The sequence below is a fragment of the Chrysochloris asiatica genome, unplaced genomic scaffold (genome assembly GCF_000296735.1).
Source record: "Chrysochloris asiatica unplaced genomic scaffold, ChrAsi1.0 scaffold00222, whole genome shotgun sequence".
NCBI classification, from domain to species: Eukaryota; Metazoa; Chordata; class Mammalia; order Afrosoricida; family Chrysochloridae; genus Chrysochloris; species Chrysochloris asiatica.
In genome coordinates, this window is record NW_006408740.1 from 2149101 (window position 1) to 2164266 (window position 15166).

The 15166-nt window shown below is 39.6% G+C and overlaps 1 protein-coding gene across 2 annotated transcripts in view; it reads left to right on the forward strand.

The window, feature by feature from the left end:
• NFRKB (nuclear factor related to kappaB binding protein) overlaps positions 1–15166 on the forward strand; it is a 70149-nt gene that overhangs the window by 13544 nt on the left and 41439 nt on the right. Inside the window, exons 3-5 of one of the 2 annotated variants that reach the window (XM_006873072.1) lie at positions 11870–11997; positions 12665–12839; positions 13382–13519. In XM_006873072.1, the coding sequence (XP_006873134.1) occupies positions 11870–11997; positions 12665–12839; positions 13382–13519 (441 nt within the window). The remainder of the gene's footprint in view (positions 1–11869; positions 11998–12664; positions 12840–13381; positions 13520–15166) is intronic. The other variant, XM_006873071.1, reaches the window with a different exon arrangement.

Genomic DNA, 15166 nt, shown 5'->3' on the forward strand with positions numbered 1-15166 from the left:
AGTCGCTGGAGAAGGATGTCATGCTGGGTAAGGTGGAGGGTCAGAGAAAAAGAGGAAGACCCCTAACGAGATGGATTGGCCAGGTGGCATCATTGATGGCGTCAAGTGTGGCGGCGGTAGTGAGGTTGGCCCAGGATCGGACATTGTTTCATTCTGCTGTGCATAGGGTCGCTATGAGTCGGTTCACCTGACAACAACAACAACAACAAATGGTATTGATTTCCTAATTTCCTCTTCAGAGCTGTCATTATTAGTATATAGGAATCCAACTGATTTTTGTATATTGATCTTGTTACCTTCCACTTTTCTGAACCTTTCAATGAGTTCTAGTAATTTTTTTTGCTGAGTCTTTGAGATTTTCTATGTATAGGATCATATCATCTGCAAGTAGAGTTTTACTTCTTTGTTAATATGTTGTTGCTGTTAAGTGCTGTTGAGTTGGTTCTGACCCATAGCGACCCTGTATACGGTTTCCAAGGAGCAGCTGGTGAGCTTGAACTACCAAATTTGCAGTTCAAACGGCTTTGCAGTCTGGCACATTAACCCACAGCACCACAGGATACCTTTAATTTCCCTTTCTTGCCTTATAGCTCTGGCTAATACTTTCAACACAATATTGAATAGGAGTGATGATGAAGGACATACTTTTCTGCTTCCTTTTTTTTTTTTTTTGCGAAGGGAATGCTTTCAGTTTCTCTATTAAGAATAATGTTGCTGTTGGATTTGTATATCTGCTCTTATATTGTACATTGAAGAATTTTCCTGTCAGTTCCTACTTTGTTGAGTGTTTTTATCAAGAATGAATGTTGGATATCATCAGGTGCCTTTTTTTGCATCAATCAATATGATCATGTGATTCTTTTCCATTTTTTTCATATTTATATGGTGGATTATGTTGATTGTTTGTAGTATCGAACCATCCTTGCTTCCCTGGTATGACTCTCGCATGGTCGTGATGTATTTTTTTTTTTTTTTTTATGTTGAATTATATTGGCTAAGATTTTGTTGAGAAATTTTGCGTCTATGTTTATGAGAGATACTGGTCTATAATTATCTTTTTTACTGATGTTTTTACCTGGTTTTTGTATGAGGGTTATACTTGCTTCATTAAATGTGTTGGGGAGTTTTTCATCCTTTTCTGTTTTCTGGAATAGTTTGAGTATAGTTGGTATTACTATTCTCTGAATGTTTGGTTAAATTCACCATTAAAGCCATCTGGATCTGGACATTTTTTATTGGGAGGTTTGTAATGACCTGATCAGTTTCTTCTTTAGTTGTGGTGGTGGTGGTGGTGGTTTCCGTGGAGTTGGCTCTGACTCATAGGGACCCTATACAGGGTTTCCAAGGCCGTAAATCTTTATGGTAGCTGAAAGCCTCATCTTTCTCCCACGGAACAGCTCATAGTTTCGAACTGGTGACCTTGAGGTTCGCAGCCCGATTTGTAACCACAACACTATAGGTCTGTCCATGTTTTCTACTTCACTTTAGTTTAGGTAGGTTGTATTTTTCTTAAAATGTATCCACATCTTCTATATTTTTAAAGTTTCTTGGGGAACAGTTTTCATTGTTGTTGTTAAATGCCATTGTTGTTGTTGTTAAGTGCCGTAGAGTCAGTTCCGACCCATAGCGACCCTGTACAGGGTTTCTGAGGGTGTAAATCTTTACGGGAGTAGAAAGCCTCATCTTTCTCCCGCGAAGCGGATGGTAGTTTGGAACCGCCGACCTTAAGGTTCATAGCCCGATTCGTAACCACTATGAATCAGTTCCAAATCATAAGTCAGTTCTGAGGCGTGACTAATGGGTTTGAATCACTGACCTGTGGTTTATGCTGATCTTATGGTTCAGTGCTTATCCTCCAGTGCTAATACTTTTGTTATTACACATTTTATATCCATTGGGTCTGTTGTAAAGTCACCCAATGCATGTTATTTGTATCTTCTTCCTCATTTCTTTCGTTAGATTTGCCAGTGATTTGTCAATTTTATTAAGCCTTTCAAAGAACTTACTGTCTTGGTGATTCTCTTCTTTTGTTTTCTAATTAATTTATTTCTGCTCTAATCTTTGCTATTTCCTTTTTTCTGATTACTTTTTCTTTTATGCTTTCTTTACTGGGATTTGGAGATATTTTGTTAATGTGTTGATTTGGGTTCTTTCTTTTTTGGATGGTTGCTTTTATTGCTATAAATTGCCTTCTGGTAGCGTAGTGGTTACGAATCGGGCTGCGAACCTTAAGGTCCGCGGTTCGAAACTACCAGCTGCTCCGCGGGAGAAAGATCAGGCGTTCTACTCCCGTAAAGATTTACACCCTCGGAAACCCTGTACAGGGTCGCTATGGGTCGAAACCGACTCGACGGCACTAAACAACAAAAAAACAACCACTGCTTTTACTGTGTTCCAAAGAAAGTTTTAATATGTTGTGCTTTTGTTCTCATTTGAGTCATGGATTTTGTTGTTGTTGTTTTGTTCTATTAATCAGTAGCTTTTAATCAGGGTGCTAACTCAGTTTTCATATATTTGATTTTTTTCCCTTGATCTTCCAATTGTAGATTTTTAATACATAGCATTGTCATCCAAAAAAGATGGTTATTGATGTTTTAAAATTTGTTGAGGCTTGCTTTGTGGCCTAACAGTATATTTTTTAGAATGGTTCATGTGCACTGGAAAAGAGAGGTATTGTACTATTGTTAGGTTGAGTGCTCTGTATAAATCTATGAGATCAAGTAGATTATATTGTTTAGTTCCTCTGTGTCTTTGTTGAGTTTTTTATAGTTGTTCTGTTCTTACACAAATGTGGTGTATTAAAATCTCCTATTATTGTTAAAAAGGAGCTCTGGTAGCGTAGTGGTTATGAATCAGGCTGCGAACCGCAAGGTCAGCAGTTCGAAACTACCAGCTGTTCCGCGGGAGAAAGATGAGGCGTTCTGCTCCTGTAAAGATTTACAGCCTCGGAAACCCTGTACAGGGTCGCTATGGGTCGGAATCGACTCGACGGCACTTAACAACAACAACAACAACATTATTGTTAAAAGTTCTCCTATGGCGCTGTAGGATAAGTGCTTAACTGCAAGGTTAGTGATTCAAACCCACCAGCAGCTCCTTGGAAACCCTGTAAGTGCCATGGAGAATTGGAACTGACTCTACAGCACTTAACAATAAACAATTATTATTGTTAAGTTGTCTATTGCTTTCTGTAGTTCTATTAAGAGTTTGATTTTTCTGTCCTTTAATTTTTAACTTGTTTGTTTTTGTGTGTAAGGTGTTCCTCTTGTAGATAGCATATTGAAGGATCCTGTTTTTGTATCCATTCTGCTACTCTTTTTCTCTTGACTGGTATATTTAATCCATTGATGTTCAGTGTAATTATCGATAGGTATGAATTGATTGCAATTAGTTTGCTTTGTGATTTTTTTTTGTGGTGCTGCTGGTTTCTTTGTTCTACATGTTTCTGTGCTGAGTTTACTACCTCCCTCTCCCAGTGCATTTTCTTGTCAGTTTCTTCATGGTTTTAATGTTTACAAAATTTCAAGGAATTTACTTTCCTTACTTTTGATGTTAAGGTGTATTAAGATTTTGTGAGGTTACCATGTAATTTATTAACTTCTTCCCATTTTAAAACTGTTTAATCTTGAAATCTACTTGACTTCCTCACCATCTAGAATTCTATAAGTATACTTTCCCTTTTTTTTTTTTTTTCTTTGTAGTTATCTTCATTATGATTTGATATCCAATTCCCCATTTTCAGTCTTGTAGTTTTGTTTTACATTAAATACATCTATATCTGTATTGGACTCTTGGTGTGGTGCTGTTGGATCAGCACTGGCCTACAGACTATAAGGTCGGCAGTTCAAACCCACCAGCTACTCCTCAGAAACCATATACAGAGTCGCCATGAGTCAGAACCAACTCAGTGGCACTTAACAACTGCATACCTGGATTAAATTCTAGTTGCTGTTGCCGTGCATGTCAATTTCTGGTTGTTGTCTGCTGTTGTTTTTCAGTCAAAGGACTCCCTTTAGTATTTTTAGTAAAGTTGGATTGCGTTTTTACAAATTTATTTAATTTCTCTTTATCCGAAAATGTTCTAAGCTCACCATCATAATTGAAGGACAGTTTTGCTGGGTATATGATTCTTGGTTGGCAGTTCTTTTTTTCAGAGTTTTGTATGTCTCTTCATTGCCTTCTTTCCTTTGTGACAGTAATTCTCTGTCCTGGTTTCTTCCTGTTTATTTGGCCTCTCCTTTCTTTGTTAAGTGGTATGGCGCTGCAGGATAAGCACTCAACTCCAAGGTTTGTTTGAACCACAAGGTTGGTGGTTCAAACTCGCCATGTGCTCTTTAGAAACCCTACACAGGGTCGCTATGAGTCAGAATTGATTCGACAGCACTTAACAACAACGGCATTCTTTGCTAACTGAGCTCTTGTGGCACTGTAAGATGATCACTGGCTTGCTAACCACAAGGTTGGCAGTTCAAACCCACCAGGCACTATGCAGAAACAAGATGAGGCTTTCTGCTCCCGTAAAGATATATAGCTTCGAAAACCCTATACAAATTCAGTATGAGTCAGAATCGACTTGATGGCTATGTGTTTCTTTGCTCACTTTCTTTGGTTCCTGTTTAAATGAGGGGGCTTCAGAAAGGTGGAAAAATTCCAATATCTTTTCATTCCATTTTTCCAAGAATTTTTGGAAGCCCCCTTGTATTACTGGTCTTAAAGTTCTATCTTCCTTCTTTGGATACTTACCTGTGTTCACTCACCATTGTTTCATAGATAACTTGCCTGGGCTGGTTTTTTTAAATGTTTTATTGTGAATTAAGTGACAGTTTACATGGGAAAACATTAGTTTTACATTCATCCTATTGTATATCGTTTCATTGACATGGTTACAATCCCTTCCATGCATCATCAACCAACCAAAGGGTATATCATACTGTTTTTGTTTTTTTAAAGCTTTTTTTGTCTGAAGGCTTACAGGATAGATCACCATTTTTACATTCAGCAGATGATTATGATTACAATACCCTTCATGCACCTTGTTGTTGTTATGTGCTGTGCAGTGGGTTCCGACTCAGCGGCCCTGTACAGGGTTTCCGAGGCTGTAAACCTTTACGGGAGTAGAAAGCCTCATTTTTCTCCCGTGGAACAGCTGGTAGTTTAGAACTGCTGACCTTGCGGTTCACAGCCCGATTTGTAACCACTGCGCTACCAGAGCTCCTTAGTATTTATCTTTATTACCCTTATTTACTATTTTTAAAAAATATATATTTGTTTAAATGTCCAAAGGGCACATTTTGCAAGCCAGCCACCTGTCCACAGGTGCACTGCTTTTGTCAATCCATGGGCCTGAAGTCGTCTGCTGTTCGGTTTCTCTATGCCATTGCCTCTGCCACCATCTCTATTGTCGCTGCTCTTCTGGTCAGGATCCCTTGCTTATCTCATGTTCTTCCCTCTTAAGGGTCCTAGGGTTCCCTGTTCCTGAAATGACATATTAACTGTTCCCCCTTTTAGTTGCTCCTCTTCTACATTTACAGTTGTGACCATCGCCATTAGAGCTGAAAGCAGTTACTTGCAGTTGTATCATAAAGTTTTATGCTCCTCATTGTCAGACCCATTTGGACAGGAGGAAAACTATTCAGTTGGGTTTCTGTCTTACTCCCTGTGTTTTGATGCTAAGCACCCCCATGAAAGCTTGTAAGCCAGTCACTTCATGCCTTTATTGTTGTTGTTAAGTGCTTTTGAGTTAGTGCTGACCCATAGCAACCCTATATGGGGTTTCTAGCCCCCCGATTTTGATAGCCAAAGTCTAAGTTGCCTAACCCTATCAACCCCCAGTGTATTGAGGAGACATGCTTTATCCTTGATATGGAGAATCCGTTCTTATTTGATTGGAATTTTGAGCAGCCTTATCCATAATCCATAAGGGTCCAGTAGATCAGGTTTTATCAGTTTACTTCTTTTTCTTTATATGGAGGAATTCTGGTCAGCAAGCCATCCATGCTAAGTCCAGTGGGTACTATCTGCAAGTCTGGGAGTTCTTGTATACCTTTCCCTTTTTCGGATATGGTTGCCTCAGCTGTTTAAACGGTAACCTTCACCCAGCTACCAGACTTATCCTTTTAAAACTTCAGTTGTTTATTTACCAGTTGCCTTTACTTAGAATAAAATCCAGTTTGTTGGCCATGTTGTTGTTGTTAGGTGCCGTCGAGTCAGTACTGACTCATAGTGACCCTATGCACAACAGAATGAAACACTTCTCTGGTCCTGGCCAACCTCATAATTGTTGCCACACTTGAGCCCATTGTTTTTGCCACTTTGCCAATCCATCTCTCTGGGTGTCTTCCTCTTTTTCTCTGACCAGCCAACTTACCAAACATGATACCCTTTTCCAGAGACTGACAGTATGTTTTTTCCTGACACTATGTCTGAAGTATGAGAGACGAAGTTTGGCCATCCTGGCCTCCAAGGAGCACCTGGCTGCACTTCTTCCAGCACAGAGCTGTTTGTTATTTTGACAAATATTCTCCACCAACACCACAACTCAAAAACATCAATTCTTCTACGATCTCCTTCATTAACTGTCCAGCTTTCGCATGCATATGAGGTTACTGAAAATACCATGGCTTGGATCAGGCACACCTTAGTCCTCAAGCTGACATCTTTGCTCTTCAGCACTTTAAAAAGGTCTTGTGCAGCAGATTAGCCTAATGCAATATGTTGTTTGATTTCTTGACTGCTGCTTCCATGATTGTTGATGGTTGATCCAAGCAGAATGAAGTCCTTGACAACTTCAATCTTTTCTCCGTTGATCAGAATGTTGTTTATTGGTCCAGTGGTGAGGATTTTTGTTTTCTTGAAATTGAGATGTAATTCATACCGAAGGCTGTGGTCTTTGATCTTCATCAGTAAGTATTTTTAAGTCCTCTTCACTCTGATCTCTGGTAGCGTAGTAGTTACGAATTGGGCTGCTAATCTCATGGTCAGCAGTTCGAAACTACCAGCTGTTTCGCAGGAGAAAGATGAGGCTTGTGCTCCCATAAAGATTCACAGCCTCAGAAACCCTGTACAGGGCCGCTATGAGTCAGTACTGACTCCACAGCACATAACAACAAAAACAAACTTTCAGCAAGCAAGATTGTATCATCTGCTTATCGCCCGTTGTTCCTGAGTCTTCCTCTAATCCTGATGCCACGTTTTCTTCGTATAACCCAGCTTCTCAGTTATTTGCTCAGCATATAGGGTGAATAAGTATGGTAAAAGAATATAACCCTGTCTCACAGCTTTCTTAATTTTAAAAACCATTCAGTGTTTCCATGTTCTGTTTGAACACCTGCCTCTTGGTCCATGTACAAATTCCTCATGAGCACAATTAAATGTTCAGGAATACTCATTCTTGGCAATGTTGTCCATAGCTTGTCATAATCCGCACAATTGAAAGCCTCTGCTTAGTCAGTAAAGCACAGGTAAACATCTTTCTGGTATTTTCTGCTTTCAGCCAAGATCCATCGGACATCAGCAATGATTTCCCTTGTTCCACGTCCTCTTCTGAATCTGGCTTGAACCTCTGGAAGTTCTCTGTCAATGTATGCTTGCAGCCACTTTTGTATTACCTTTAGTAACACTTTACTCGCTTGGACTATCAAAGACATTGATTGTCTGATGATTTCTGCATTCCGTTGGGTTCTCTTTGCTGCATTCTCTTTGGAATGGGCACAAATACAGATCTCTTCCAATCAGTTGGCCAGATAGTTATCTTCCAAATTTCTTGGCATAGATGAGTGAGGCCTCCAGTGTTGCCTCACTTTCTTGAAAGATTTCAATTTTTATTCCATCAATTCCTGGTGCCTTGTTCTTTGCCAATTCCTTCAGTGCACCTTGGACTTCTTTCTTTAGTATCATTGGCTCTTGATCATATGCTACCTCTTGAAATGGTTGAATATCAACCATTTCCTTTTGGTATAGTGACTATTCCTTCCATCTTTTTTGATGCTTTCTGCATCATTCAATAATTTGCACAGAGAATCCTTCAATAATGAAAGTCGAGGCTTGAATTTTTTTCAGAGTGTGTTCTTCCTTTTTAGTTCTGACTTCAGATCTATGCCATTTTGTTATAGTGTTTGACTTTGTCTTCTCGAGCTGAGCTTTGAAATTTTCTGTTCAGCTCTGATATGTCCTCATTTCATCCATTTGCTTTAGCATATCTGCTTGAGAGCATGTATCAGTGTCTTTTCTGACATCCGTTTTGCCTTTTCCTTCTTTCTTGTCTTCTCAGTGACTTTTTGCTTTCTTCATGTATGCTGTTCTTGATGTCATCCCACAACTCTTGTAGTCTTCAGTGTTTAATGTTTCAAATCTTTTCTTCAGATGATCTCTAAATTCAGTTGGGATATATTCAAGGTCATATTTTTGGTTCCCGTGGACTTATTTTCATTTTCTTCAGCTTCAGTCTTAATTTGCATATGAGCAATTGATGGTCTCTTCCACAATCTGCCCCTGGCCTTGTATTGACTGATGATACAGAGCTTTTCCATCATCTCTTTCCATAGCCTATAGGTGTCTACTAGGAGTCCTGGTGTGGCGCTGTGGGTTAATGTGCCAGACTGCAAATCCGTTTGAACTTCAAGGTCGGTGTTTCAGACTCACCAGCTACTCCTTGGAAACCCTATACAGGGTTGCTTGGGTCAGAAGCAACTCGACAGCACTTTACAACAATAGAAATCTACATTATTTGGCCCCTGCCCCATAATCCAACTTCATTTACTATTTTCATTCTTCTCCTTTTTTCACTATATTCTCACTCATTGTTGGGCAATAGAAGTATTACATGAGCCATGTGTTCAATTTTAAATTTCCTGCTAGCCTAATTAAAGGTGCCCTGGTAGCATAACGGATTATGAGCTGAGCTACTAACAGTAAGGTCCGTGTTTGAATGTGACTGCTAAACAGGACAGAGACAAGGCTTTCTGCCCCTGTAAATATTATGGTCTTGGAAACCCTGTACAGAGCTGCTATGAGTCAGAACTGACTTGGTAGCACACAACCGTCACCACCAGTAGCCTGTTTTTAAGAAAAGTAGAAACAGATAAAATTGATTTTAATGATATATTTTCTTTAGTCCAACATATCCAAAATAGCATTTCAACAGAAGTATAGTAGTTCTACTCTGTACATGTGGGTTGCCATGAGTTTGAATAGAAACTTGATGACACCTAACAACAACGTATGTAATGACTATCAAAAAGTTGAGGAAACTAAAGACAGAAAGTAATAAAGAGGCAGAGAAATAGGATATTTGTCCAGTTTTTGTGTTCCACTCTTTTTTTTATTGGCATTATCTGATCTTGGGAAAATTATTTAACTTCTAAGTGTTTCAGTTTCTTCAAAAGAGGAGTTAATGGTACCTTTTTCTTGGGGCTGTTGTGAAGATTATATGAGTTATAATATATGCATAATTCTTGTATATGACAGGACTTCAAAAACTCATGGAAAAGTGCAATTGAAAGATAGTGTATTTTTTTCCATGGACGTTTCAAAGCCCTCTCATTTAGTGGAAGTTATGTGCTAGGCACTGTCCTGTTTGTTACTAGTGATCTTGAATATTATTTGGGTGGCAAGGGAGTCCTGGTGTGGTGCTTATCCTGGTGTAGGATAAGCTCTGGACTGCTTAAACCACATGGTTGGCAGCTCAAACCTACCAGTTGCTCCTCAGAAACCCTATACAGGATCGCTATAAGTCGGAAGTGACTTGATGGCACACAACAATAAAGGGAATTAAAAACAAACAAGCAAACGTAGATCATGTCGTGCTTTAACCTCTTATTTTAGTATTCTGAAATTAGTTTCTTAATCTTTCCCCTTCAGTATTCATCATGGCATACCTGGTCAAATCTGCTATGTCCAAATTAGATTTATCGTAGACTACCTTATTTTAAAGGAGCTCTGGTAGCGTAGTGGTTACGAATTGGGCTGCGAACCTTAAGGCCAGCAGTTCGAAACTACCAGCCGCTCCGCGGGAGAAAGATGAGGCGTTGTGCCTCCCGTATATAGATTTACAGCCTCGGAAACCCTGTACAGGGTCACTATGGGTCAGAACCGACTCGACGGCACTAAACAACAACAACAACTGGTAGCGTAGTGGTTATGAATTGGGCTGCTAACCTCAAGGTCAGCAGCTTGAAACTACCAGCTGTTCCGTGGGAGAAAGATGAGGCTTTCTGCTCCTGTAAAGATTTGCAGCCTCGGAAACCCTGTGCAGGGTCACTATGAGTCGGAACTGACTCCACGGTACTTAATAACAATAACAACAACCTTATTTTAGGAAATGGTACCAGTTGCTCATGTTCTGTAATCTAGGTACTATACTGATACTGGGGTGACCTCTCTGTTGTTCCCCTCTTGCCCCAGCATTCAAGACATCAGCAGGCCTTACTTTTTTACTTCAAAAATGTATCTCAGGTCTTTCCGCTTTGATTCATTTAACCACTATTTATTATTCAGCTAAAATATGCCAAGTGTTTTGGTTCTAGCGATGCAATGATCTTACATTCTTATATAGGGAGAAACGAATGGTAAAAAAGTGAGTATTTTTTGGCTTTAAGTGCTACACAGAACAAGGAAGGGAGAGAGGACTGAAGGTGTTGAAGGAAGCTGCTTTACATTTGGTAACCACGCAAGGCTTCTCTGATGAGTTGAACATTTGAATAGAGACTTAGGTAGGACAAACTTGCCATGGAAATACTTACTTTATGTTTGAAAGGAAAGCATTGCAGGCAAGAGGAAACTTTAATACAATAACCTTAAGAATGTAGGGTCTATGACCTGTTCAGGAACTAGCATAGAGGCTGGTGGGACTGAAGCAGAGCCAGCAGACGGGAGAGTGGGAGAAGATGAAGTAAAAGATTATAAGTGACAGGTCATAAAGGGTCTTGCATGCCATCTTTAGGATTGTGGCTTTTATTCTGAGTGTGAAGAAAAGCTGTTGGACCAAGCCATTATTTTCTCTTAGTTGGACCAGTGCAGTACTCGCTCTTGTTCTCATTTATGGCATTTTCCTAATCTACACATCATTCAAATTATTTCCATTGCATTTAGGATAAAATCCATGCCTTAATGTACAAGTTTTTCTGTGATTTGATTGTGCCTGCTTATCTTCCAGGGTCATCTTGTGCCACTCCTCCTCAGTTACAATCTACTCTGCTCAGTTACAATTTAATCTTAAAGACCTTCCTTTAGTTTTAGAACATGCCTCAGGAACACATGCTATTTCCCATTTTAGTTTTCTTTTTATTTTCTTCCCAATTTTTCATTTAGAAAAAATTTCAAGATAGGAAATGTTTGAAACATGAGAAATACAGTAAACATCCGTGTAACCTTTATTGTCTGTTATCATTTGTGACATTTTACTGTGGTTGCTTTGGTCAGAACTTAATGTCTTTTTTTAGATACCCCTTCCTTGATTTAATGGAGCCCTGGTGGCTCTGGTTAAAGCACTAAACCACTAACCTGAGGGTTGGTGGTTTGAACTCAGGCACTCCGTGTGAGATGGGTGTAGCAGTGTGCTTCTATAGAGATTTACAGCCTTGGAAACCCTTTTGGGTATAAGATCTCTATGTGTCGGATTGATTCCATGGCAATGGATATTTTTGGTCTGTGATATAATTCTCCTTGTTTTCCAGAATTGTTTCAAGTTAATTTCCTTATACTACTTAAGAGAATTGAGTAGAATTCACTTGTTAACTTATTTTCTTTCTTGACTTGTTGGATAGAGGCTTCAAAAGGACATGGGTTATCTTTTTTCTCACCTGTATTCCAACAAGGACAGTGTAATACAATTTAAGCATTCATTAACTATTTGTTGTTCTCTTTTTTTAAGATGGTCACTTTAATCCTGAGGTAGTCAAGTATCGGCAGTTGTGCTTCAAGTCACAGTACAAGCGATACCTCAACTCTCAGCAGCAGTATTTCCATCGACTGCTGAAGCAGATACTTGCTTCCCGGAGTGTAAGTACTATTGGGAACTGGATATAAAATGTGGGCAGTGAATGCAGAGATTTCGTGACTTAAAAGAATTAAATCTTGACACAGTTATAGCTTAATTCTTATGATCAATTATAAGATACTTCCTGCTTTTAGAGATGTTAAAATATGGGCATCTTAAAATTGATGAGAGAGTAGTCTCAGTATTTGCTAAGGTAAGTGAGTGGAGTTTAGACACATAGTGGGTAATTGTGAAAAGTAGGTTGCTCTGGAATTGATGTATAATTGTGCACAGCCTCCAATAGCCTTGTGGATATGAAGTATACTAGGTTCTAGACCAGGTCATCAATTCTTAGAGGTAAAGTTGTTTTGTCTTTAAGTGGTATAGAAATACTTGATGTATATTTTAAGCATTCATTCTTAATAGGACAGTTCAACATTCAGGTCTGAGATTTTTCACCTTGTAATAATCAACCTAGGCACATTTTTTTTTTGCTTCCAAAAGTTGTTGGAAAAAAATCCGATTACCTTTTCATTCCATTTTTCCTTGAACTTTTTGAACTCCCCAGCCCCGATACTTTCTTCATAACCTAGGGTAAGGGAGTTGAGTTTGTGAAACACAGTAGGAAAATGTCCTTTGTTCTGGAGCACAATTTTAATAATAGCATGTACCACATTTGATCTCTTCTAGGATCTACTTGAGATGGCCCGAAGAAGTGGCCCATCCATTCCCCTCCGGCACAAACGCCCTTCCCCTTCACGCACCCCTGAGGAGCGAGAGTGGCGTACCCAGCAGCGATATTTGAAAGTTTTGAGGGAAGTGAAGGAGGAGTGTGGTGATACCGCTTTATCATCTGATGAAGAAGGTGCATGTCCATGAGCCCTTGGGGTGACTGGGGTGTCAGATTTATATTTGGAGCCAGTGGTAGCTATGTATCTCCCCAAAAAGGAAGCCCTCAAAGTTTGCTTGTTTGATGGGTGGTTGGTGGAACTCAAAAACTCTTGGTCTTTGGGTCACTGAGACATTCCTGTTAGGTGGGAAATGACTGTATGCATTGTTTACCCTTAATGCTTAAGTGGCATTAGCGTTTAGGTTAGAACCTATTGGACAAATCCCTGCTTGGCAGGGCTCTTTCCACAATAGGCTTGTCTGGTCCTATTGTGCCGCTTGAGAGAACTGCTTTTCCCCTTACAGGAGAGTAGTAGTGACTGTTGGCCTACTGCAATGCGACCCATCACTCTGGTGACGCCTCTCTTCCTGGAAGAGCTGTTTAAATGACCTAAGTGTGTTCCAGTCCATCTGGGGAAGGGTCAGAAAGGAATGTGGAACCCTGGCCTCCATGTGGTTGTCTTAGTCTTGTTGAACCCAAATGGCCACTTACCCAATCTCCCCTATTGGAGTCCACAGCCACGTTGGATTTACAAGAAAAATTTTCTTTTGAAGATCTCAGCTCATGGCTTCCGAGCTCTCCAGCGTGTTCTCCTAGTCCTGCGGTACCCCTCAGGGTGGTGCCCACACTTTCAACCATGGATATGAAAACTGCAGGTGAGAACTGAGCTGATAATGTTGGCACTCTGATAAATCAGGGTGTAGATATGAGAACGTCATTTGAGGGAGGGAGATAGTACATTCTTTTTTTAAGTTTTTATTGTGAATTTAGTGATAGTTTACATGGGAGAACATCGGTTTTACACTTGTATCCTATTGTATTTCATTTCATTGCAATGATTACAATCTCCTCCGTACATCATCATTCAACAGTATTTGCTTCTATTCCCTCTATTTTGTATGTGTGTGTTGGTGGGGATGTACCCCAAAGCACTCAGGAATATATAGTAATTTAAACAACCAAAGGGCATAATCTGCAAGTCTGCCTCATGGGTGCCAGCACACAGCCTTTCTCTTTCCATGAGTCTAGAGTCCTCAGTTGTTTTCTATCTCCATGTTCTCATCTCTGCCTCAATCTCTGGTGTCGCTGCTTCTCTGGATAGAGTTCCACATTCTGCTCGTGCTCTTCTCCTTTGATGGCCCTAGGGTCCTCTGTTCCTGGACTGTAAGATTAACTGTTCTTCCCTTTGTGTTGCAAAACTTTTATCTTTACAGTTGTGACAGTCACAGTTAGTCATGATAACAATTACTATAAGAATCTTACCCCCATCTCCTTTCACCAGACCTGTCTAGACAAGTTGAAAGCTATTCATTGGGGATTGTGCCTTCCCCTGTTCACTCTGAAACTAAACTCTCCCCTGAAAACTTGTAAGCCAGTCACTTAGTGCCTTATCGCCCCCCCAATTTTAGGTAGCCATTGTCTGTATAAGTTTCCTGTCCCTATCATCCCTGTGTACAGTGTGGATAGGATTGATCCTTGATGTGAGATGCTAGATTCTTAACCTTCCAGGAAAACAAAGCAATCTTACTTAGAACTAGGAGATCTGGATGAAAGTTTTTACCACTTTTTCACATTAGGCTGCTTCCTGGAGTTTAAATAAAGTAGGGGCCTAGATATAAGATGTGAGCAATGAACTCACAGATTTTATGACTTAAAGAGGTTCAGAATATAACTTGACTCTTATAATCAATTTTAAGATATATTCTGATTTAAGGGATGTTATAACATGAAAAATGTCTATGTTAAAATTGATGAAACAGTATAGCTTCAGTATTTACTAAGAAAAACAAGTGAATTTCAAATTCATAGTGGGTTATTATGAAAGCTAGGTTGCACTGGAATTGGTGTATAAATGTGAACAGTCTCATAGTACTTTGATGAATATGAAATACAGTAAGCTGTATGGCCTCTTAAAGTGCTCTGGTAGTGTAGTAGTGGTTACAAGTTGGGTTGCTAACCTGAAGGTCAGCAGTTTGAAACTACCAGTTATTTCGTGGGAGAAAGATGAGGCTTTCTGTTCCCATAAATATTTATGTAACTGTCTACAAGGTCGCTTTGAGTTGGAACTGATTCTATGGCTCATGACTAACCAACCAATATGGCCTCTTGTTTTTGGACCTACCTTCCATTTTTTGTGTTTTGTGTGTGTGTGTGTGTGTTTTTTAATGTCCTCAGGAGCTGACTAGCTGGTTGTTTTAATATTAAAGAATGAAGAGTGCAGTATCTTAAAGCAAAATAGCAGTACTAATGGATGATAATACAGTAAGAGGGGTAACTAGAGCCATAACAGTTTCTTAGAAAGC